The 26,561-nt window shown below is 40.5% G+C and overlaps 1 protein-coding gene across 3 annotated transcripts in view; it reads right to left on the reverse strand.

Annotated features, from left to right (window-relative positions):
* The window catches only part of LOC126353953 (adenylate cyclase type 9), a 218,207-nt gene that overhangs the window by 43,070 nt on the left and 148,576 nt on the right, over positions 1–26,561 (reverse strand). For all 3 annotated transcript variants that reach the window (XM_050003253.1, XM_050003250.1, XM_050003251.1), the window contains exon 8: positions 11,189–11,288. In XM_050003253.1, coding sequence (XP_049859210.1) covers positions 11,189–11,288 — 100 coding nt within the window. The remainder of the gene's footprint in view (positions 1–11,188; positions 11,289–26,561) is intronic.

The raw sequence follows: 26,561 nt of genomic DNA on the forward strand, positions 1-26,561 counted from the left end.
TTATGGCAAGTAGCTATCTGTCTTTTCCTACATTGTTCTCATACATTTAACATATTGAAAACATTTCCTGTGTGTATCTAGTGAATTTTTCCCTGCAATTTCATCTGAATCCTGAGGAAACTTGTTATTCTCTAAGTAAATCTTCTTTTCGAGAGAGAGAGAGAGAGAGAGAGAGAGAGAGAGAGAGAGAGAAATGTCTAAGCCTCTGCTATTTTACACTAAGACTCTAGAGACAATGTTAAGTGTATCTGTGGTATTGAGCAATGTGGTGGCATGCTCTTGGGCACCAAACACAATGGCAAAGTTATTGGCTCATTGCAGTGCTCATTCTCATGATGTAGTTCAAGCACTGAACAAAGTAAATAAAGAGAGAGTTGAACGTCATGCTTTTAAAGTATTCCCAGTCAACTATTTACAGGAAAAAATCAGCAACAGGCTACTCTCAAACGTTTCTACTTGGCCTTCTTCATTGTCAGCACCAACCCTAGTGGTGGCAAGAATAGTTTACTCCCATAGCATTGTTGTATGAATAATGAGTCATGTATATAACAAATTTGGGTGAAATTGCTCCAGGCATTACAAGTCATGCTCATATGTTACACTTTTTTTTTACCCTGAACCCTCAGCCAAACAGGCAGGAAGTGGGAGGGGGGTGTCTCATTGCCGTAGTTAAATTTTTTCAGACAGCAAGCGATATGTGTCCTTCAGGCATTACAGAGATATTCCGATGCGTCATTGTCTTTGTAACCCTTGCATCCACACCAACTCTAAAGGCGAAATGTGTCAGCAGTAAGTGTAGTGACATTAAAAATTATGGATTTGATACTGATATCAGTTGTTATCAAATATTTTTACATGTCATGTCTAATTACCCTTATACCCACCTGTAGGAGTGGTTGGGATGTATTACTTTCAAAGTATTTTTCCATACAAGTGATGGCTGATGTACTGATACCATGCCACTGGCATTCTACAGTTGGTAATGGAATTGCGAGTTTCCTTCTGATGCCAGCAGTGGTTGCATGGGATCCAGTGGACCCAATAGTGTGTGTCGCTGAGCCACACCTCTAGTATCTAAGTACTATGAGTGCCCTCTGCTGTTGCAATATACATGGGTTATCTGGAAACTAAGGTTACAAGGCATGTAACTTTAGCATGAAATGTCTGTGGGGGAAAGTGGTACCACTGTCATGTAGTAAGAAGCCAGAGGAGAGAACGAGCATTTCCAACAATCAGTAGCTCATTGATTAGTGTTGTGGTGACAGTTAGAAATTAGTGTTCTCATTCTGGCTCCTGCCAAGAGCGAAATGTGCACTGTAATTCACTATTTAAATGCTTAGGCTATGAACACCGCTGTGATTCGCCACAAAATTGTTTCAGCTTATAGAGAGGACATAATTTCAAGGTGGCATGTGACAAAATGGGTACAGAATTTCAATTTTGGAAGGACGGAAACTCACGATGAAGACAGAAGTGGAAGACCATCTGTTGTGAGTGATAATTTGGTGCAGAAAATTGAAGAATATATTCTCTTTTATTGCTGTTTGAAAACTGACGACCTGAATGCAGTTTGCACAAACATTTCACAAATTGTTGCTCATGAAATTGTAACTGACTGAAAAAATTATTGCAAGTTATGTGCACGATGGGTGCCCAAGATGCTCACCGAAGCACACAAAATAAACAGAATCAGTGCCGCTTGCGAATATCTCAACCATTTTGAGACTGAAAGCGAGGCTTTTCTCAACTCCATAGTGACAGGAGACGAAACCCGGACTTATCGACATACTCCACAGAGCACACGACAATCAATGCAGTGGCTGCACCCATTTTTACTTTCTCTATGCTTATTTGTATTGTTATTTTGCACATTGCTTAGTTACAATGGCTGCCAAGCCACAATCGTCTGCTGTGCTGCCTGCAGTTCATCTAACTCAGTTTATTCAGTTTCAGAGTCAACAAATGGTGGAACTGCTTGAAGTGATGAATCACTTCATGATGGTGCAGATGACTACACTCAGGACACTGGACCCAGCAGCAGAACCACTATCTGCACTGCCTGTGTATGTGATGTCATTCTGTAAGTTTGACAATGTGAAGGAAAACTGGACAGAGTCCCTCTCACAATTCAATGTACACATCACAGCCCTAGGTACTGACAAACATTTTTATTTCTAGGCCATGGTAGAACTGACTGCAAACTGCCTGTTACAAGTTCCTTAGGTTGTGTGAACAACAAGGACACACCTAAAATCAGTGGGTGACTGAATTTAAAAGGTCTTAGTACACAGTGTAGATTCAAATGTGACTGTGGCAAATACTGCAGTGATACAGTGGCTCATGATGCCATCATAAACAATATAGCTGACTATCAAAATTGGGAACATATTCTTGAACACCTTGTCCCTTCTTTGCAATAGGTTCTGCAAATTCTTGACTATCAGGATTCCAGTGAAAGTACAGCAGAAGTTTTAAGACAGTAAGATAGTGCCTGTTTGTTCAGTGGGCACCTGTGACAAACAGACTTTGCCACTGGCATGCAAACATTGGCCCGGCCGATCAAAGTCACAATGCTCACATCAACTTGTAATGCATTCGACACAAGGTGTAAAGTCACGCTCTCGCTATACTATGGCATGTGCTCATTGGTCTTGCCCCTTGTGTGAAGTGATGATTTGCCCCCCCACCCCCCCTTTTAAATACCAAATGGGGACATATACAGTCTGTGTGCTTACAGAAACTTAAGGCAGCCCCTTGTGTTACTCCTTCACACAAACCTAAGTCAGAACAGTGTGTAGTGTGTGTTCAAAGCCCCACAGAGTCCTTAGTGCAAAACAACAGTGTAATAGCCATTGAGGAAAGGCTCCCAACTAATTTTAGTGAAATGTGAAGACATCAAACTTTTTGTTTCTTTTAATACTGTTGGACAATCAGTACATTTACAATTTGACACTGCAGCTTCAGCGATTTTGCTCAACCATAGCATTTACAAATTGCTTGGCAAACCTAAGTTGTGAACATCGCGACATACACTGGTGGTTTATAATGGCCAAGACATTCTCATTATAGGCACTAATAGGTTTCCCGCAACTTTCTGAAATTTGATGAAGATTTATAGTGCTTCCCTCCTGAGATAGTGCTAATATTTCTGGTCTCGACTCTTTGATTTGTCTGGGTTAAGCATTCAGGACAGTATACTTTCGTTTCTCCTTTTGATTCTCAGGAGAGTGTTGATCACTTATGTGCAGGATTTCGGGATTTGTTTTCCGAGTGTTTAATCAAAGCCAATTATTTTGTTGCTCACATCACAATGAAAGACAATGCACAGCCACATTTTGTTAGAGCCCATTTTTCTTCCTCAGGCTCTTCAAGAACAAGTGGCTCAGGAACTTCCTGCTCTGTAAGACAGTGAGGTCGTAGCAACCTTTACTGTTAGTCGGTGAGCATCACCTCTTGTTATTCTAAAGAAGCCATCCAGCAGACTCCAGTTGTGGGTCGATTTTAAGAAATTGTGAATCCTCAAACAGTCACTGACAATTATCCCTTGCTGTGCCTGGAAGAATTGATGGGTAAATTGGGTGCCAGTGTTACCTTTCCAAATCTGGTTTACACAACGCTTACTTGGAACTCTCTCCAGATGAGCAGTCGCAACAATTCTTTGTCATTAACACTCATCTGGGCCTCTTCAAATTTTCGAGATTACTTTTTGACAGTGCTTCTGCACCTACCATATCTCAGTACTTTCTGGAGCAGCTGACTGCAAAAGTTCCTTTTTCCTCGAATTATGTAGATGGCACTGCGACCAAGGTCGTGCCCCCGAAGAACACGTTAACAAACTTCATACTCTATTTCAAACATTACCTGCAGCTGGTCTCAAATGGAGTGGAGACAAATTTGTGTTTTTTTCACTCTGAACATGAATACATAGGATATATCATAAACAGACAGGGTGTTCATCCACTGAAATCACCCCAACTAAAAAAAAAAAAGAGAGAGAGAGAGTTGAGAATTGAAGTTTGTGTTAGGGAAACTCAAATATTACATCTTGTTTATTCCTAATGCCACTCAAATGTTGAAAGATGCTTTGCTTAGTGACCGATACCTTCTCCACTTTGATCCAGACAAATCTGTGGTCTTGGCAGTGGATGCTTCCTCGTACGGCATTGGTGTAGTTTTGTTGCAAGAATTTAGTGCTGCTGACATGTGGATTGCCTTTGCTTCAAAATTGATGAACAAAGCTCAATGTAATTTTCTGCAAAGTGAAAAGGAGCCTCCCACCGTTGTCTCTCGTCATTAAGTTTCACCAGTATCTCTCTGGCAGAAAATTTCACATGGTGGCTGCCATACACCTCTACAATCTTTAACCTTTCTCATCGTTGTTGTTGTTGTTGTTGTTGTTGTTGTTGTTGTTGTGGTCTTCAGTCCTGAGACTGGTTTGATGCAGCTCTCCATGCTACTCTATCCTGTGCAAGCTTCTTCATCTCCCAATACATACTGCAGCCTGCATCCTTCCGCATCTGTTGGGTGTATTCATGTCTTGGTCTCCCTCTACGATTTTTACCCTCCACGCTGCCCTCCAATACTAAACTGGTGATCCCTTGATGCCTCAGAACTTGTCCTACCAACCGATCCCTTCTTCTAGTGAAGTTGTGCCACAAACTTCTCTTCTCCCCAATCCTATTCAATACCTCCTCATTAGTTACGTGATCTACCCACCTTATCTTCAACATTCTTCTGTAGTACCACATTTCGAAAGCTTCTATTCTCTTCTTGTCCAAACTATTTATTGTCCATGTTTCACTTCCATACATGGCTACACTCCATACAAATACTTTCAGAAACGACTTCCTGACACTTAAATCTATACTCAATGTTAACAAATTTATCTTCTTCAGAAACACTTTCCTTGCCATTGCCAGTATACATTTTATATCCTGTCTACTTCGACCATCATCGGTTATTTTGCTCCCCAAATAGCAAAACTCCTTTACTATTTTAAGTGCCTCATTTCCTAATCTAATTCCCTCAGCATCGCACGACTTAATTCGACTACATTCCATTATCCTTGTTTTGCTTTTGTTGATGTTCATCTCATATCCTCCCTTCAAGACACTGTCCATTCCGTTCAACTGTTCTTCCAAGTCCTTTGCCGTCTCTGACAGAATTGCAACTCAGTCAGTCCCAAATCGCACAGTGTAGGAGCTGCAATGGTAGGCTCTTCTTTTGTTACATCAGTATGAGATTGTGTATTTGCCCACTTCTAAGCATGTCAATGCAGATGCTCTTTTCACCTCCCTGTTGGTCCAGATTCCACGTTCAATGAGTCCGCTTCTTCTTATTATAACACTGATACACAAGACACAAATGCTTTGCACAGCTTTCTGCTTAATCACCAGAAAACTTCCCAGGCCACAGCAGTGGATCTTGATTTGAAGATTCTGTTACACTACATCCCCACTGGTCGGCCATGTTTGGGCGAACAGATTTGTAGCTCAGTGGTTCACTGGTATTTTGCCCAGCAACATGCCCTTGCAGCTCACCAAGGTGTCATTTTGCTTCATGCCAATAATGACCAGTCACATGGTGTGGTTTCTCAGGTTCTCCAGTCTGATGTGCTTCGTTTGCTACATCAGGGCCACTTGGGGGGGGGGGGGGGGGGGTGTTCACACCACACAGTTAGCATGACTTCATTGCAATTGGCGTGGACTGGATGCAGAAACTGAACAGTTGATTTCTCAGTGCCAAGCCTGTGCTAAACATTAGTCAGTTCTGTGTCAGGAGTTCTTTGAATGGCCCGAACATCAAGCATCTTGGCAATGTTTGCACTTGGATATCATGGGTCCTCACTGAATACATACACTGGCTCATCATTGTTGACACTTTCAGCAAATTTCCCTTCATGGTTCCTATGCAATTTACTATGGCTAGTTCCACAATCCAGGCCTTGTCGTCGATCTTTTGCTGTGAGGGTTTGCTGTAAGTCATTGTGACTGGCAACTGACCTCAATTTGTTGCCACAGAGTTTGAACAATTTTTCACTGCTTCCAGAACCAACCACATTTTGAATGCACCATTGCAATTGCAATCCAACTGTAAAGCTGAACGTTTTGTAGTAACATTTAAGCAACAGATGGCCAAACTTTATGCCTCACACACATGGGATCAAGCTCTGCTGCCATTCTTGGCTTCTTACTGCTCCCAGGCACATGATGGACCATTGCCAGAGGAGTTGTTACACACATGGTGCGATCGCACCTTGCTTCAGTTGCTGCACATGCCACAGTGGGCAAAGTATCACAGTACTGGTCCAGCCTCTTACAGACTGTATGGCACACGGAGGTTCTGGGAACGAGGCACCATTGTATGATGTGTTGGACATTCTATGATTCTCCAGCTGGGACCAAGACCATTGCATAGATGCAACAAGAATCAAATTCATCCATGTGAATTACGTGATCCTGCCTCAGGCTTTTTGCTTGCGGATTCCTTGCTGTCTGGATACAGCAGCCCTAGTTGTATCTTGCACCTGCAGGCCCCACACAGTTGGTGCTGGTCCAGAACCAATGGAAGTCAATGCCCTTCCATGGTCATCACCATCTTGACAGCCTGTGTCATCTTGTGATGGGCCCCTCTTCCAGGTGGCTGTCCCACGTGCTGCCTTAGGTCACTCTGCAGTCATTGAGATGCGTCCATCTTCATTTGCTGCTCTGTCTCTGGATGTGGGAGCTTGCCCTCTGCCCAGTTTCTCGGTCGGTGTTCCCTGGTAGGCTTGGGTTGTACTCCGGGACACGGACAGGAGTTCACCACTGGCCTCAGTTTCAGCTTCCATCTCCATATTTCCACCTGCATACCGCTCTCCCCACCATCACACAACATGACAACAGAGACTTGTAGAGAGGGGGCAGGGGTTTATATATTAAACCTTGAATGACAGTTGACGTTTTGCACAAAAATTATTGTTTGTATTGCATTATTTGAAAATGTTAGGAACTCTGTAAGTGACAGTATCAACAAATTCAAGACAGTGGTATTTTTTCCTCATTACTTTTAGAGACATGTGAGAATTCTGTCATCCTTCCATAAAAGAGAATCTATTTTCTAAACACTTCAGGAGTAAAGGAGATCACTCATTGAATAAGCAGAGGTGCTAAATCGCTGACAGGTACGCGCACGTGTTTGTGTACAACCCCCCCCCCCCCCCCCCCACACACACACAAAAGAGACAGAAGGAAAACTTACTAACTCTCTGAGCAATCAGTTTTCAAGCTACAGTACAAATACATTCACGTGAATGTTCATCTTCAGCACCATATCCAAGTTTAGCCATACTGGACTTGGCAAAGACTTGCTCTCCTTCTCCCACTCCCTGCAGTCGAAACATTTCTTTGCCACCGATCTCTCCAGTCAAAATCAACCTAATCCCAATACTGAATGTTGCCTGCCCCAGTTCATACCATCATCTAACCATTATCCTCCCCACTTCCAACTAACCATCCCCTGGTCACCTTCCAGGAACTCCTTATCTCCAACTTGACCTCTTGATCCTTCCTTAGCTCCCTTCCTAAGAACACTAACCTTTCAGCCGAAGAAACGACAGACATACAAAACCTTTAAACAAATCCTGGCCTAATCATCCTCCCTGCAAACAAAGGCTTCACAACTGTTATGATGTCATAGTGACTACCTGGCAGAAGGCCTCCACCACCTCTCTGACTTCTCCACCTATAAGCTATGCCACAGTAGTCCCATCCCATAAGTCCAACGTAACCTCCATTCCCTACTGAAATCCTTAGGCACCTCCGATAAACTCTCTCCCAAATCAATTTACTGACGACACCCTGCACACCCATCTTCTACATGCTCCCCAAAATACACAAACCCAACAATCATGGGTACCCCACCATAGCTGGCTATTATGCTCCCATTGAAAGAATTTCTGTTCTTGTTGGCCAACAATAATTTTAGCCCTCACTGATCAACACCTACAAACAAATGTATGATACCTAGCCTCCCTTAACAAAGATACCATCGCCTTCCTTTGCTGACTCTCCACCAACCTCAACCCCTTTACCTTCTGGATCCCTAATTATCACTATTGATGCCAACTATATATACATAAACACCCCTCAAGCCAAAGGCCTTGCCGCTATCGAACACTGTCTCTCTTATGACCTTCAGGCTCCTAACCCACTACACCACTCCTTATACACCTTACCAACATTATATTGACATACAACTACTTTTCCTTTGGAGGGAACAAATGCAAATAAAGCCATGGCACATTCGTGGGCACCCACTTGGCACCCTCCTGTTCCAAACTGTTTACAGGCCATCTAGGACTCAGGGGTAAGACACTGTACCCTCATTCCTTCACAACCTCAACACCTTGACTCCCATCCGCTTCACCTGGTCTTCCTCAACCCAATGTGCTACCTTATTAGATGTTGACTTCCTCTCTGATGGCTAGATCCTTCCTGATGGCTTTATCAACACCTCTGTCCACATTAAACCCACTAACTATTAACAGTACCTGCATTTCAACAACTGCCATCGCTTCCACACCAAAAAATCCCTCCCATACAGCCTGGCCAACTGTGGGTATTGTATCTGCATTGACAAGAACTCCTTTGCCCAGTATGCTGCAGGTCTCAGGAGGGCCTTCACAAACAGGCTCTATACCACAAACAGATTACCGGTGCCATATCCTCACACCCCCAATCCTTCTACTACCCCCAAGAATCAAGAATCCGCTACAAGAGAGTGCTGTCTCCCCCCCCCCCCCTCCCTCCCACACACACCTCATCACCCAATATCACCCTGGACTTGAACAACTGAACCATGTCCCCTGTCAGGGCTTTGAGTATCTCTCACCATGTCCTAAAATGAGAGACATCCTACTCAATATCCTTCCCCCCCCCCCCCCCCCCCCTCCTAAAGTGGTTTTCTGTCACCCACCAAACCTACAGAACATCCTAGTTCATCCCTATGTCACTCCCGCATCTGCTGCCTTGCCACAAGGATTATAGCCTGTGGAAGACCAAGGTACAAGCAAGACCTGAGCAATCCACCCATCCTTCCAGCATTTCCTATTCCAGTGTCCTCACATGCTTACCCTACCTTATCAGAGGCCAAGACACATGTGAAAGTGACCATGTCATACACCGACTCTGCTGCAAACACTGCACTACTTTTTATGTCGGTGTGAGTGCAAACCTGGTGTCTACCAGGATGAATGGTCAGCACCAAAATGTTTCCAAGATCAAAATTGACCACCGAGTGGCACAACATGCAGCTGAGCATTAAATATTCAACCTCAAGGACTGCTTCACAACCCAGGCCAGCTGGATCCTTCCTCCTCACCATCAGCTTCCCTTAACTACTCAGATGTGTGTTATCCTTGCAACACATCCTTCATTCCTGTAACTGTCCTGGCCTCAATCTCCAGTAACCCACAGGCTCCACACCTTCTATCCAGTTTCTCCTCCCACTGCCCTGTCACCCCCCCCCCCCCCCCCCAATTCATCCACGTCAGCTTCAGCATGTGCCGCTCTTTACCAGCTCCCACAACTATGCATCACCTACTTGGCCTAGGCACCTGCCACCCCTTCCTCCCACATTCCTAGCTGGCTGCCTCCTCCAGAGCTGCAAGCTACCCACCCCAATCCCTCTCCATGCCTCCGACCCCTCTCTCCCTCTACCCACTCACCCATCATAATCCCCACCCTACCTGCCGAAATGTAGCAGTGGCACTGGCACCTTGCAGGGCATAGGCGTGTGTGTGTGTGTGTGTGTGTGTGTGTGTCTGTGTGTGTGTGTGTGTGTGTGTGTGTCTGTGTGTACTCTAGCTTGGAAAAGAATCACTCCCAAAGTTAGAAAGTTTTCCTTCTCTTCTCTTCTCTCTCTCTCTCTCTCTCTCTCTCTCTCTCTCTCTCTCCTCTCTCACACACACACACACACACTGTCTCTTTTGCTGGTAATGACTCAGTACTTATGCTTTTCGGTGAGTTGTCTCCTTTACTCCTAAAGTATTTACATACATCCTATCAGCACCTTCCTACAACAGAATCTATTTCATATGGAATGTAGCCATCCTTCTGGGCAATTAGACAGAGTTTATTACTTTCCTAAATCTGCTTGAGATAACTATAACTGGACCAATCTGTGTATCATTACAGTTATAGTCCATATATTTAGAAAAAGAGCTCCATACACACGTTCTGACATGTGGAAACAGCAATTAGACTGAATCAACTCATTTACTACTCTCACACAACATTCATTTGTATGTTATGGAAGAAATGCAAGTTGATGTGGAAAGTCAGTCACCATGGAGTAAAGAGTTGAATTCCTAGAGTTCTGCAACGTGCCTGATTTTCAAAGAAACTGTAACTGTGTACCAGCAGCTACAAGTGGCTCACCAATGATAGCATTAAATTTACAATATAAAAAAAGCTGTATTACTGAAAATGAAGATTAATTTTTATAAATGTACATATAAATGTTGATCAGAGTAAAATTGTATTATAGCTGACACATGCTACTGCTGTATACTTTTTACATGCTCTGATAAGCTTTGACAGGCTCTGATAAGCTAATAGACAGATGAATATCTATACAAGAGGACACTTCCTATTTTATGTAAAAGAATCTCATGCCGCTTATTATTGAATTAGAAGAAGAAAGTAGCTGATTAAGAATGGTAGAATATCTTATTAATGTACAAATTTATTTAACTTAATCAATGGGAAGTACAGCACGGACAAGAAAAACCTGATTTATGCATAGTCAATATAAATAAAACAAAAGTGATCTGTTTTATGTATTGGCATAATAATGACTGTATAATGAAACCAACCTAACAAAATACTAGAAATAATCTTCTTATGAAACAGTTAATCTTGAATATGCGTTTTTATAACTACACTAATCTGTCTTTAAGGAGGGGGGTACTTTAGAACAAAACCAGATGACAAGTTTAATCAGGGCAGCTCAAAGTACCTAAGTTATTATGCTTTCATGCAAAAATTTGTAGCCAAAGGTAGAAATTAATTAAATCTCATGTGACTGAATAGTAATTATGTTTAATTAAACATCTTGATAGCTGATATGGAGTACACTCTCAAACATTTTTATAGTTGACAAAATAGTAGAACTGAAATCTATAATTAAGATTTGAGCCTGTACATACCACCATCTGCTTCATTAACAGAAGACTGGCTTGATGTGTAATAACCACTAACACGGTGTGTAAGCAGATCCCCATGGACTATACCATTCATCACAAATATCTGGAAAATAAGAGACAATACATGTTCACCAAACAAAAACCAAGAAAGGTTTCAGGTACATGCATGCACAACAAATGAAATAAAGTTTACAACAAATTGTTATCAATGACAGAACATCCAAATTACATAAACAGAAATTAACAAAGATGCTGAGTCGCAGAAAGGCATAGTAAAAAGATCCTCACAATTAAAGCTTTTGGCTATTAAGGCCTTCATCTACAATAGACAACAGACACACTCTGAGTGTAGTAGTTTCAGTTGCCTGATACTGCAGTTGTGTGTGTGTGTGTGTGTGTGTGTGTGTGTGATCTACTGTTGACGAAGGCCTTAATGGCCGAGAGCTTTCATTGTGAGAGTCTTTTTGTTGTGCCTATTTGCAATTCAGCACCTTCGCTATATGGTGAGTAGCAACTTTCCTTTTCATAATATAGTTACATTTCATCCTGGATTTTTCATTGTTGGAAATTAACAAACTTATTCACCAACAGCAGTAACGGAGTTAAGAAAATAAATGGAAGAACTTGAGAAAATGATGACTGACTTATCAGAAGCCAGTGAAGAAAACCTCAATAGCAGACAAAGACAATATGTATAGAAGGGAGAGTTATCAAGAATGATTGATCAAGAGAAACACAATTATCAGAGAAAAGGGTCATTGTAACAATGAAATGAATCATCTGCGATTCAGATGCTGAGCATATTAATAGTTACAGGTAGCCTATGCACAATGGAAACTGGATGAAGCCAAAAAGGCATGACAGAATCATTTGCAGATGAGTGCATCTTGATGATTTGACCTTCCGTAACTATATTCAATCCAGCCTGCAGAAGAAATATAAGAGAACATGGCGCTCTCACTGTACACCATACGGGGCACATTTTCAGATATTTACACCGATGCTCTACATGCTATATGAGTAGTGCTTTCTTACTGTCAGTAAAATTTGTAGACATTTTAGTGAGTTCTGCTGCCATGGTTTTGAACAGTTTTGGACATTTCATTAAGTGCTAACAACATATGATTTGCGCGTATCATCTACAATGTTATGAATGTCACACGGAAGTTATGGGGCCCTCACAAGTTCTATATTACTGTCAATCATCGATGTAATATTCATCTGAGGACAAGTATTGTCGCATTGCCAACAGTAGAATTACTGACAAACAGTACTGATGCTGATCAAAATATTCTCGGTATTACAAACATGCAATGAGTGAGTGAGCATGACTATTATCTGCCTAGCAATTTGCCATTCTGTTGTTCACATTTTTCCGGTTTGCTTAATACAGCCGATACATGCTAAGTTCATGTGTAGACTTTCAAAGTTTTTAAAGTGAACAAAAAATTGATGGCTTAATTTATTTAATGTTACAGAAACAATCCTTTCCTATGTGATCAGTCAGCAAAAGTATTTCTGCACAAATATTTAAAAATGCTTGCTAACTGTGTTTGTGGATGTTAACAGACTACAATTTAAATACTTGAATAACTACCCTGTGCCCAAAAAATGCAAATTTACTTATATTGTTTGTTGACTGGGACTGCCTATCTCAATGCCATATTTTGTTTTACTATTCTTTCTCGTATTAATATTAGTGAATAATTCTTGTTCATTGTGGACTTATTAGAACATCGCAACTCTTGAAACTGATGGTAATTTATAATAAATTAGCTGCAAGCAATTGCTTTTATAGCCATCTATTTTGGCTTGGTGACATTTCCAGATGCCTGGCATACCATTTCAGACATTTACATCTATTAGTGTCTCATTAACATTATTTCATTTGTTAATGATGCTGCAGAATTTTGGGACTAGAGTTTTTAAGACAGCTACTGTAAAATGTCGTAAGTAAACAAACAAGGTACTCTGGACAATGCTTGTTTGAGACTTAATTTTTTGGTATGGCATGTCAGGAAAGAGGTACCATTCATATTGATGTGTTACCTTATAAACATTTTAACATCACAGATGCTTTACTTCTGATTATATGCACTAGCAGCCCTGCATTCACATCATGTGATGTGACTAGGTTGCTCGTCAGTGTAAATATGAGAGTCAAACCAATGGGTTACCAACGTTGCCCATGCCTGCTCTAAATTGAAATTCACTTGATTTATTCAAGTGTTTCTTATTACATAAAAACAAATCACATACATTTCTTAGCATCAGGGTTTTTATTTGCTTTCATTGTGCATATTTTTCTGCATCTCATTCCACATCCCCTTTGATCTATTCTTATTTTAATTTTAATAATACTAAGAAAAGGAAAGATTGCTGCTGACCATAAAGATGAGATGCTGAGTTACAGATAGGCACAGCAAAAAGATTTTGGTCAAACCCTTATTTGGATAAGAAGACAAGTTCACATAAACAGGGGCATCTCACACACATGACTGCCATTTCCAGCAGCTCAGACCAGAATGATTCTACCAGAGATGCCTGTCATGCGTGTGTGAGGTGTGCTTGTTTATGCAAATGTATTTTCTTTTCTGAAAAAGGCTTTGGCCAAAAGCTAAACGAGTAGCACTCTTTTTGTTATGCCTGTCTGCAACTCAACCTGTCATCTTAATGTTGAGTAGAAAATTTCCTTTGTATTATTTTATTTTTTAGTTAACTTTGTTTTCGTATGTTCTCTTACTCTATATCTGCACCCCCCCCCCCCCCCCCAAATAAAAAAAGAAGACCTGTGTGATTCCATTAGCCCTCATTTCTTTGCAGTTTTACTCCGATTTGATCTACCCTCACTATTAGCACCCTGGAAATGTCATCGTTTAAGCTTACAGTTAAGACTGCATTCCTGGATTTTGTGTATTTGTAACTAGATGGGATACTAACTAACTATGATTCACTTGCCCACCTGCACTACTTTTCATATAAATACGAATTGCAGGGGGGTTAGAACCCATAGATATTCCAGATGAAGTTGGAAATGAGTTAAATAACATTAAATGGGATATTGTAGGGTTACATGAAGTATGGGAAAAAATAAACAATGGTCATTTGTTTTATTACAGAAGAACATAGCAGGAAGGAAATATGGGCAAAGGCTTTGTTGTAAACAAGAAATTGAACACATTATTACAGATATTGAGGGAATCTCAAACAGAACAGCAAGTGTTGTTTTGAAATCAATTAAATCTGATCACCAATGTGCTCATACTCTGATGAAAGGCTGAAGACTTCTACAAAATGTTACCGAAACTGATAATACCACAAGTACTACAACAATATGATAATGAGGAATTTTAATGCAAAAATAGACGAAAACTAAAGAAAAACTCTTCAGTGAGAAATTTAAGATATTATAACAGAAATATCAATAATGTAAATTCCTTGATAGAAAAATAAGTAAAATAATGGAAAGGCATCAGCTTACCTATGGAGGATTGGTGTGTGACGCAGAGAATACACATATCAGATAACAGTTAACACTAGCTTTTGCACTCTTGCTCTTTATCGAGCAGAAGTACACACACTGATGTACACAATCACACATACATGCTCATGTACATGCAATACTCATTGCTACTGAAAGCGCGCGCGTTCGTGTGTGTGTGTGTGTGTGTGTGTGTGTGTGTGTGTGTGTGTGTGTGTGTGTACTCTTACTAGAAAAAGAGCAAGAGCTCAAAAGCTATTTTTAAATGTTTTACTAATATGTGTTTTTGTATGCCACAAACTAATCCTCAGTATGTTATTGGTTGCCTTTCCCTTATTCTACATGACAGACACATTCATATTTTTATCAGCAGATGGCACAAGTGTTATTGTGGAAGTCAGGTACTTTAATTTAAACGAGTTAACACACACGATACGGGGAGGTGAATAATGATAAAAAAAATTAATTATAAATATACATTTTGACATTTGTTTTATGGTATGTGTGAAAGTAACATCTGCTACTAAGAAGAATTTGTACTGGAAAATGGTCTGACCCAAACAAGTTAAGTAACTAAAAATAAATTATGCAGCAGCTCTATGTATTACCATACGTCATTTCTACAAATCACCATGGTCTGCACTAAAATGCAAAGAGATGTTTACTTTGTATACTGTCACCCTATTACATCTGACGGTTTCATATTTTGAAGTAACTTTGCGCATTCACAAATACTTTTCTTAGCTTAAAAAAAGACAGCCAGAATAAGCTGAAGTCTCAGTTCATGAACTTCACCAGTCAGTTATTCAACAAACTTGGAATTCTAATTCTGCCACTCCTGTAGATGTACTCCGCCTTTCACTCTCCCCTTTTAAGAGATTTGTGGGTAATAACACAGTGAAAAACATCGCAAGGCAAAAAATTTGGTAGCATGAAAATAAAGCATACTTAATTTTTTTCTTTTATGATGAAGCAACAATTATTTACCATTAAATGGTTTCAGTTCTCAGTTGAACAAATGTACCTTTATGTAGGTTTATTGGCTTAGATTCTTCCTTATCTCCCTCTTCTCCCCACCAATTGAGCTGAACAAAATAAACAATGGTCGCTACTGTTGCTATGTTACCACTTGTCCTTGGATGGTGCTGTTGCTGTTAGAACACCAATGTGAGTTTTTAGATTTGGTGATGAGTATGTTGAAGTCGGCAGTTTAGTCAAAATTGTTTTATTTTTTTGTTTTTAAATACAGGCACTACAATATTATTTCTTTACACACAACACCAGAGAAATTAGAACAAAAATAACCCCGCTATCTTGCTTAAAATGGAGATGGAGACACTTACGCCAGATGATGAAAGGCGGGTGTCAAAAATGGGAAATCTGTACAGAGTTTGCCATTGCTAACTCTAAATTGCCACCAATAATTAAAAAACAGAGCTCAAATAGCAGCTATGTTTGAGTGTAATATGTTGAAGCTAGAGAGAAAATGTATAACAATGACCTAACACAACTATGTAGGAGCTGCATTTCTTGTTTTGTTCCAAAAAGCTAGGTCTCAGAATGCTTCTATATCAGAACCTTTATCGCTGAAAAGAGCTGATGAACTATCAAAACAAACTGATAGTAAATTTTCCACAAGGCGGCGGTGGTGGTGGTGGTGGAAACAGTTCACTGAAAAACAATAAGAAAAAAATATTTTTGGCAAAGCAGATTAAGTTTTACTGATTATTAGCATACATTGGATGCAGTCAGCTTTTGGTCAATACGACATGCAAGATAACTTCAACATTGTAAATAAAACAGAAAGAAACTTCCACATGGGAAAAATATATTAAAAATAAAGATTCCAAGACTTACCAAGCGGGAAAGCGCCGGCAGACAGGCACATGAACAAAACACACAAACACACACACAGAATTACAAGTTTTCGCAACTGGCAGTTGCTTCGTCAGGAAGGAAGGAAGGAGAGGGAAAAATGAAAGGGTGTGGGTTTTAAGGGAGAGGGTAAGGAGTCATTCCAATCCCGGGAGCGGAAAGACTTCCCTTAGGGGAAAAAAAGGGACAGGTGCACACTCGCACACACACACACACACACACACATATCCATCCGCACATACACAGACACAAGCAGACATATTTAAAGGCTAAAGGCTTTAAATATGTCTGCTTGTGTCTGTGTATGTGCGGATGGATATGTGTGTGTGTGTGTGTGTGTGTGCGCGAGTGTGCACCTGTCCCTTTTTTTCCCCTAAGGGAAGTCTTTCCGCTCCCGGGATTGGAATGACTCCTTACCCTCTCCCTTAAAACCCACACCCTTTCATTTTTCCCTCTCCTTCCTTCCTTCCTGACGAAGCAACTGCCAGTTGCGAAAGCTTGTAATTCTGTGTGTGTGTTTGTGTGTTTTGTTCATGTGCCTGTCTGCCGGCGCTTTCCCGCTTGGTAAGTCTTGGAATCTTTATTTTTAATATATAACTTCAACATTGATATACAAGAAATTGTTTTGCCATTGCTTGCCCAGTCAATCATATTCAGGGGAGAAATTCTATTGAGAAAGTATTACGGTGGTATGATGCACTTTAGGTGTATCTGTAAAACTATCCTTACTGGTATTGGGAAAAGTTAAAACCACTGTGTTTCAAAATTGTAATAATGTTAACTTTCAGATGTATTCTGAACAAAAAACTGTTGATTCTGAATACTACAATCCCCAACTGGATCCTCAATTTGGATAAGTGGCATTTATGAGAGAAGCATAAATTCACAATTATTGTAGATCATTGTCAGATACACCTCAAAATTAATTCAATAGCTATATAGCTTATATTTTTATCTCCAAACACACTAACAAGGAAACATAACCTACCTGACATCACATTTTAAAGTGAAAAAAGCATGCTAGCAAGATATCAATCTCATCAATTGACCCCGCACGAAAATTTGGGGCACAATTCTGATAATACAGAATTATGACCTCCTGAATCTACAGCTTCTAAACTTCACATGCACCAGTTGTTTCTCACTCACTGCACCCTAATGCAGCTCCTAATGCCTGAATACGATGTCCTGTACACCTGAGTGACAACCAGAGCCTTCCTATTTGCTAGAAAGTGAATTTAATAACTAAGTAATGCTACACTAATTCTTTATTGACACACTCACTCATTTCATTAATTTGCACTGTATTTTGTATAGCTACATAAAAATGTTTAAAGTAAAGTTATCTCTGGCATCAGCTACAGATTAGTAACCTTGCACTTTGACACAATGAGCAAAACATGTTACCAGTATCAAAACAGTATGTCACTGAATGTTCAAAGTGTTCTGACCAGTCACTGGTGTAGCCTCTTTGATACCAAGTGTACTGGAAGACCGTCTGAAATATTTGTGTATATAACTGCCCATACAGGAGAGATTGCACATTGTTAAGCTTGCCAAAGTTCACATCGATTTGCAGGAGTCATGCCGAATTGTTAAACCTGTTGACAAAAAATCCTTGAATACTTGGAAGCCAAATACATACAGAGGTTGACAGTATCTTGTTCCACTTGGTGGTATTGGCTACAGTTAATAATCTTATAAATGTTCAGCAAGTAGCCATATTTACACATTAATTTGCAATGTGAATGTACAATGACTCATTCCACATCATTATGATTTATCATGCAAAATGAAGCAAGGAATATGAAACTAACTAACTAATTTAATTTTACATTTATGAAGTTGTTCCAAGAATGTGACTGTGGAGAAAGCAGTCTCATTGCAGTCATCATCAGTATCCTCAGGTAAAAAATTATCGAACATTAGTCCACTATTTTGCTCCATGTATAGTATGTCTTCATTTGTGAAACTGTCTACAATTGCTACAACAAAACAAAAAGGTATAAATAATAGCACAAAACAAGCCCCATATGCTTTCATTTGCCTTGTATAAAAGTTCATCGAATAACCGCATGTAATGATGCTGACAAGTAATGGCTTTCAGCTCTCATTCTTTGACATTTAAACATTGCAGTTTGACTGTCATTCTGTACTGCTCTTGCAGGTATTGTACTATTGCTTTGCTTATTGGTTCACTGACATTATGAACATTAATGTCTTACTTAAGCCATAGTACAGTACTTTGTTCTCAAGCATTAAGCAACTTCATTCAGGTGGAGCGAGTGACGAACATCCAGTGCAGGCAAACTTTAGAAGCTGTACATTCAGATCATAGCTATATACTATCAAAATTATGGCCCACATCTGTGCATGAGATTGATTGCTGTGTCTGATATCTTGCAAGTGTGCTTTTTTTCTCCTTAAAATATGAGGTCAAGTTGGTGACATTTCTTTGTAATGTGCTTTAGAATCATTCAATCAGGCACTATATATTAATTTTACTATTAAAAGCAACTGATCCAGAAAATATTTAATTGCAGTCAAAGCAAAAATAGGTTTCTCTCTCAGTTTATCAGAATTACATTAATTTGAACCCAACAATTACGTTTGTTATTGTCTCTGTTGCATTTCACAATCTTCTCTATCATCTTACTTTCTCTTTTTGTTTCATTAATTTGAACCCAACAATTACGTTTGTTATTGTCTCTGTTGCATTTCGAAATCTTCTCTATCATCTTACTTTCTCTTTTTGTTTGTACAAGTAGTTTCACTTTGTATTCATCTTCCCTTTTTCCGTAATCTACCATACATTTTATCCTGTCTAATTATACTCAATAATACGTAATTTATTAGAACTGTTACATTGTAGCAGTCTCCATGGAATCTGGTAGCGCAAAGATGGTTGAGAAATGTGTGGGGAATATTCTACCTTACTATCTTGCACTATTAATGGGTCAGTTTGTCCAAATGGTGGTGGTGGTGGTGGTGGTGGTGGTGGTGGTGGTGGCAGCAATGGTGGTGGTGGTGGTGGTGGGAGGGGCAGTGGTGCATTGAATCATTTGAAATTTATCTCCCTGTGTAACAAATGGTACAGTTGCAAGGTGCAACAAGCACTTCATGTTGCCCTGGGCAATGTATCAGAGAATCATATAGGTGGTGTATTACTATTGTCCCAGTGTGAACCAGTTATGATGGTTTACCTATGTTTCTCCACATTTCACCAAATGCGGGTTGCCTCTGATTGTACTGCGAGATGCATTGTGTGTCATACTGCCTCAGTGAGAACTGCACCTTAGGCCCATTCCGTCTGCTTAAAAAGCAATACGAGGAGTGGTCTGTAATCATGGGACATGTGATCAGCGTGTCGCCAAGCCCTCCAACCATCACTGCCCTTAGATGAATCCTGATGCTGTTGCAGCTTCTCCTACTTCTTCTTCTTCTTCTTCTTTATTCAAACACCTGCTCATTAGTCTCCCGAGGCTTTGGGGGGCCTGATCCAGAATTCCCCACCTCATAAAACTAAAATATACTGTATGTAGACCATCTATGTAGAGTATTCACCTACGAGAGTAAATTTTAGGAGGAAATCAAGTTACTATTCTGTAATAAAATTTGACATGGTTGCAAATACAGTAAAGCAACTGAAAAGGATGACTTCATAGGCAGAAAAATAATGAAAATAAAGAGTAGAAATAGTCTAGAGAACTTTTACAAACTAAATATGGTTTTCAAAACGAAGATTCCAATACATATGGCTCTGTGTTGCATGTAGACACATGTAACAGAATACAGATAACTAGCTTTCAAGACATGGCTTTTCTTTTGGCAGCTTGCAACCTGTGTGTGTTGCCAGTTTTTACTTATTGCAGCAAGATGTACTTTTAATGCAAAGACCATTTACGAGGGCTGCTCATCGAATGGAAAAATCGATGCAGGGAATTATTAGGAGTGAAAAAAATGCCAGACAACAGACTGAAAGGAAAGATGACGGGTTTGCTGTCCCAATCGACAATGAGGTCATTATATATAAGGACACGGTCGAATTTGTGAAGGAAATCAGCTGTGCTTTTTCAAAGAATCTGTTCAGGCATTCACCTCAGACTGTTTAGTGCAAACATGAACAGACTGGAGTGGAATAAGTGATTATGACTGTAAACAAAACAAACTGAAGGGCTTGGGTCATGTAAACAGATAAATGGATGAAAACTAGCACAAGAAAGTTTTTTGCTGGGTTTCACGAGATACATAAAGATGAAAACTATGCCCTAACAAAAAGTGGACAGGTGAAATCAGAAAAAAGGAGGAACTGAATGGACATTTCTTATTTAAGACCATAATAAGCGTGAAACTTTTGAGGGGCCTTTATCCAGCATCGGATGTTAAATGGCTGAAGGCAGCGATAATATGATAGGTGGCAGTGGCAACTGTGGTGATGAAGTGGTGCTAATGCCACAGTTGCAAGATCTAAAAGCCTGAGAACTTGGGGCTCATTCAAAATGATTTTCTATGAGCCTTGTTTAAAAGCTTATATTTGGATTCAGCAGAATATTACTTTGTTCTACATGGTAGTATTTTTTAATGTAGTATACTTTAATTTTGACTATGTAATATAAAGGAAAGGCAACAACTCACCTCTAGCAGACTTGAGTGTGACACACGTAATAAAACACAATATGAACCAGCTTTTGTGCACTGACTCTTCTTCTGCTAGGAAGTACACACATTCCCACACATGAAGATAAAAGACACCCAAACACATTAGTGTGTGTGGGTATCTTTTTGGTTGTGTGTATGAATGTGTCTACTTTCTGAAAGAAGAAGGGCCAGACTTCAAAAGATAGTTAATACTGTCTTCTGTTTTGTGTGTCTGCCCCAGATGAGTGCTTGCCTTTCCTTTATTTTACATACTGTTCCATCCACGAATTTCCATAATTGTTATTAATTTCGGCATTCAAACTTTAAGTATAGAAAGTGGGGAATGATAAGCTTTCACACAAATAAAATTACCCTTGCAAGATAATTACACTCAAATAATGAGAGGAAAAACACTGTCTTCTCTCTCTAATTCTTATTGTTCCACTCCACATTTATTTACTTTCATTTCCATATCTCACATATTTTGCCAATTCTTTTTTTTTCTTTTACACAATTCTTATTGTCCTCTTTGAAATTACATTAACATTTTGTTACCTAGTAATAATCAATCATGCTGTAATAAAAGTAACTATTTCTCATTTGAACTTTCCTTCCTGCCAATTAACATGCAAAGTGTTTAGTATACTGACTTCTTATTTTTGTTTTCTCAATAACCAGTCCAAGCTGCAGTCCATATTACTAATCTGGCCAAAGATATTGGGTATATCTCTATACTGGGTTTCTTCACTTCGTCAGATATCTCATGACTAATCTTCTTTACTGTTTGCACTAATGATTTTTTTACTCATGTAGCTTCTTAAATGTATGATGAATTGTAAAGCAATTGTTTGCTGTTATCTTTCTTTCTTTCTTTCTTTAAAATTGGTCCATAGAGGCACAGAACATTATCCTCTTACCGGCTAACTTTATGGACGTGCTTTCTTACCATTCAATGAAAAATGTTTCACATATACTTTGTCTCTACCTCTGCTGTAATTCAGAAAGTGAGGCTATATTTAGGAAGTGCTGGGCATGAATTAGACATGACTTCATCCATGAGGTTTTGGCTTGCTACAGATGACATTACCACAATATTTTGGTTGATAGGTTATCAGTGGAATATCATGGAAAAATGTTACTTTAATCCGGCTGGAAGTCCAACATCTCTTGGAATATTCATTATGTTGGGGTAACTTTAAGAGTCACATGATTTCATCATCACAAAGATTACGCTGGCAGTGCACATTTGAATGTGTCTTTTTTATTTATTTTTGTTTTGAAGTTTTTTATTTTTAATAAAGAAAATAATAGGAGCATTGGTGTGAGAAGTGAAATCTGAACATCTCAGGTAGAAATACTGAATGTTTTCTAGCTCTCTGTGGTACCTAATCATTGATACTTTGCTGTCCTGAAGTTACCAACCCACTGTTGGGATCCTTACTAAAAACATTATTCAATTCTTGTTAGGGGCCGAAGTGGAGTGGTCATGTTGCTTGGGATGATAACAGCCACAAAACTAATTTTATCACATGATCTCCAGTATCAAGTATCAATCACAATAAATAATTACTTTTTTAGTGATTGTTTTATGTATGTTTGTGTTTAATGTTACAGATAAGTAAGAGAAAAAGGAACTGGCACCAATGTAGATGCAAAGTGGAAAATACTTGGTCGCTTGTTATCACCAGACGCTGAGAAGCTGGTCACAAGGAGCAGCTACAACAGCCGTCTCCAAAAGCCAAAGGTATGTTGAAAAGAGGGTAAAAAGATTCACTTCTTTGGCTGTTTATGAATAGCTGGGGAGAGTCGTGGAGGAAATGGTATTTTTTATATAGGAGTGTAGATTCCAGGTTATGGGTTGCAGGTGTTGGTTTACGAGAGCAAAGACTCTCTCAGTGGGGGCACAGTAACCGGCCACAATGGGGCATCCTGGGTGGTTGGATTTATGGACTTTAGAAAGACTGTAGAAGGTAGGAGTGCGGGGAGTGGTAGGCCTAAGTAGAGAGGTCGACTCTGGGGAGAGGTACTGGGATTTGAATAGTGACTGGAGAACCTGCTGGATTACTGGAATGGGGTTACTGTGGCAATGTTTGTAGGTGGAAGTATCTGACAGCTGACAGAGTCCTTCCGCCAAGTAATCCTTGTGGTTCAAAACAACGGTGGTGGAGATTTTGTCTGCAGGTAGGATTATAAAGTCAGGATCAGTTTTCAGATGGTGAACTGCAGTTCTTTCTGCAGATGTAAGGTTAGTTTGCATGTTGAGGGATTTCTGGAATGATGGTGATGCAAGGTTTGAGGTTAAGAAATTCTGGACAGTTAACAGGAGGTGGTTAGGAGTCAGTGGGGGTGGATCATGGTTGGACAGAAGAGTGAAATGAGTTAGGCATGGTTCAATATTGGTTTTTGGTTGAGTCTGATTGCTTGGGTTGTTGGCGAAAAAGTGTTTCCACTGTAGTGACCGGGAGAAGGAGAGAAGATCTTTAACAAGTCCTTCATGATTGAATTTGGGAGTGGGGCAAAAGGTGAGGCCTTTGGAAAGGACTGATATTTCTGTGGGACTAAGGCTTCTGGAGAAAAGGTTCATGACTGTGTTGCGGATCTGTTTAGGTTCTGGATTATGTGTGGTGGTAGGAGGGAGTTTTAGAGGGTGGGGTAAGTGTAATAGGTCTGCAAGACAGGGTTCGGCAGCTATGAAGGGATGTGGGGTAGGTTTGGAGGTTGTTGTAGAGGTGGTGGACAGTGGTACTCTGAGGTGGGAGTAGGAAGTGAGCATGATGGAGAGCTCTTTGAGGAGGCGTTGTGCATGTTGCTCAAGTTCCTGTAGGACAACAGTTTCAATGTGTGTTACTGGTCCCAGGAGTTTGGGATTACATAGCAGAAGAATTTTGTGGATGGAGAGAAGGTACTGCAAGGAGGTTTGGGCTTGGTTGATATGGTTTTTTAGGACTATGATGGTGAGGGCTAAGGATTGGCGGAATCTGAACAGGTAGAGGTCATTGTGTAAGGAGGGGTGGCAATCAGAGATGGGTAATTTGATGGTAAGGCCATTAGGGGGGATTTCCATGAGCCAAGCAACAATGTAGGAACAGTATGAGGGACTGGGATATGACTAGGGACAAGGAAACTTTTCTGTATCGACGCAGACGGAATGGGAAAGAACCCACGGGGGTGAAAAAAAAAGTGAGAAAGTAGAATTACGTCTGAAAAATTACGCAAAAATACACCCAAATATGTGTGAAAAATCATGAAAAGGACGAAATGGATGCAAAAGGGGGAGGGGAGAAACGAGACAAAATTTGAGGAAGATGACGAGAAGTGAATAACTAATAATTAATACAGACACGCACGCACGCACGCACGCGCGCACACACACACACACACACACACACACACACACACACACACACACAGAGAGAGAGAGAGAGAGAGAGAGAGAGAGAGAGATGGCAGCAGGTCTGAGGGTAGATAAGCATGAAGAAGGGGGATGGCAGATGTGATTGGATGAGGTGAAATCAGTGGGTGGAAACTGGGATAGAACAGAGAAAGTGTGGGAGGTGTTCGTAGGTAGAGATACAAGGCCGAGTGGCACCGGAAAGGTGCTGCACATAACATGCAAAAAAAAAAAAGAGGAGAGAGAGAGAGAGAGAGAGAGAGAGAGAGAGAGAGAGAGAGAAATGACGCAGGGAGAGTGACTAGTTTGAAAGTATTTGATCGATTATATTGGTGGTAGTAATGTGATACATAAGATGCTGCAACGACAATCAGTGTGGTCTTGAGACCATCTGTTGCGTGTGGACGGGTCGGTTGATATGGTGTGGCTCGTAAGTAGAGTTTGGTTTCTAAGGTGACAAGAAACACATAGGAAAGAAGAGAAAGAAGGGCAGACATTGAGTATAGTGACGCAAAAGAAAATAGTAACAAAGGAAAACAGCTTAGGGCTAGGATTGAAGAAAAGCCATCAGTCAAACATGAATCAATGGAAAATCGAGGATGGAATGCAAAAATATTAGAAAAGGTAAGTTGCTACTCACCATACAGCGGAGATGCTGAGTTGCGATAGGCACAACAAAAAGATTCACGCAATTATAGCTTTCGGCCACTAATGCCTTTGTCAACAGTAGACACACACACACACACACACACACACACACACGCACACACACACACGCACACACACACACACGCACACACACACACGCACACACACACGCGCGCGCGCGCAAACACGCACTCACACAAAAGTAACTTGAACACACAACTGCAGACTCAGGCAACTGAAACCACAGTGCGAGCAGCAGCACGAGTGCATGATGGGTGTGGCAAATGAGTGAGGGTAAGGAGGATGCTGGGGTGGGGAAGGGGAGGGATAGTGTGGCGGGGTGGCAGACAGTGAAGTGCTGCAGTTTAGATGGAGGGCAGAAGGGAAGGGGGAGGGGGAAGTAGTGGAAAGGAGAGAAATAAGAACAAATTAAAAGACTGGGTGTGGCGGTGAAATGATTAAGATAACAACCAATTCCTCCATCGACTCTCCACAGTTACTGTCCCTTTACCACACGGTGCCCTGCTCATCATTATTGATACCACCTTCCTGCACACTAACATTCCTAATGCCCATAGCCTTACTGCTATTGAACACTATCTTTCCAAACACCCTGTGGATTCCAGACCAACACCCTCCTTCCTAGTCGCCATGACCAACTATGTCCTCACCCACAATTACTTCTCCTTTGAAGACATTATCTACATACAAATCCGGGGAGCAGCTACGGGAACTCGCATGGCACCATCCTTTGACAATCTATTCATGGGCTATCTAGAGGAATCCTTCCTAAATACAAAGAATCCGAAACCCATCACTTGGTTCAGATTCATTGATGACATCTTGACACCTTTGCTACCTGGATCGAAGCTGAGGACATCCTATCCACATTCCTCCAGAAGCTCAACTTCACCCCCCCCCCTCCTGCATTTGTTACACTTGGTCCTACTCAATCCAACAAGTCACAAGCCACCTTCCTAGATGTTGACCTCCACCTCAGAGATGGCTACATCAGTACCTCCGTCCATAACAAACCTACTAAATACCAGCAATACCTCCACTTCCACAGCTGCCACCCATTCCATACCAAGAAGTTCCTTCTGTACAGCCTAACCATCCGTGGTCGTCACATATGCAGTGATGAGTGGTCCCTCTTGGAATATACTAAGGGTCTCACTGAAGCCTTCACTGACCGCACTTATCCTCCCAACCTTGTACAAAAACAAATATGCCGTGCCTTATCTTTCCAGTCTCCCACCACCTCCCAAAATCCCACAGTCTTGCCAAAGAGCATTCCCCTCATAAATCAGTAGCATCCAGGACTGGAGCAACTGAATTAAATT

This window comes from Schistocerca gregaria, chromosome 3 (assembly GCF_023897955.1).
Source record: "Schistocerca gregaria isolate iqSchGreg1 chromosome 3, iqSchGreg1.2, whole genome shotgun sequence".
Classification (NCBI taxonomy): domain Eukaryota; kingdom Metazoa; phylum Arthropoda; class Insecta; order Orthoptera; family Acrididae; genus Schistocerca; species Schistocerca gregaria.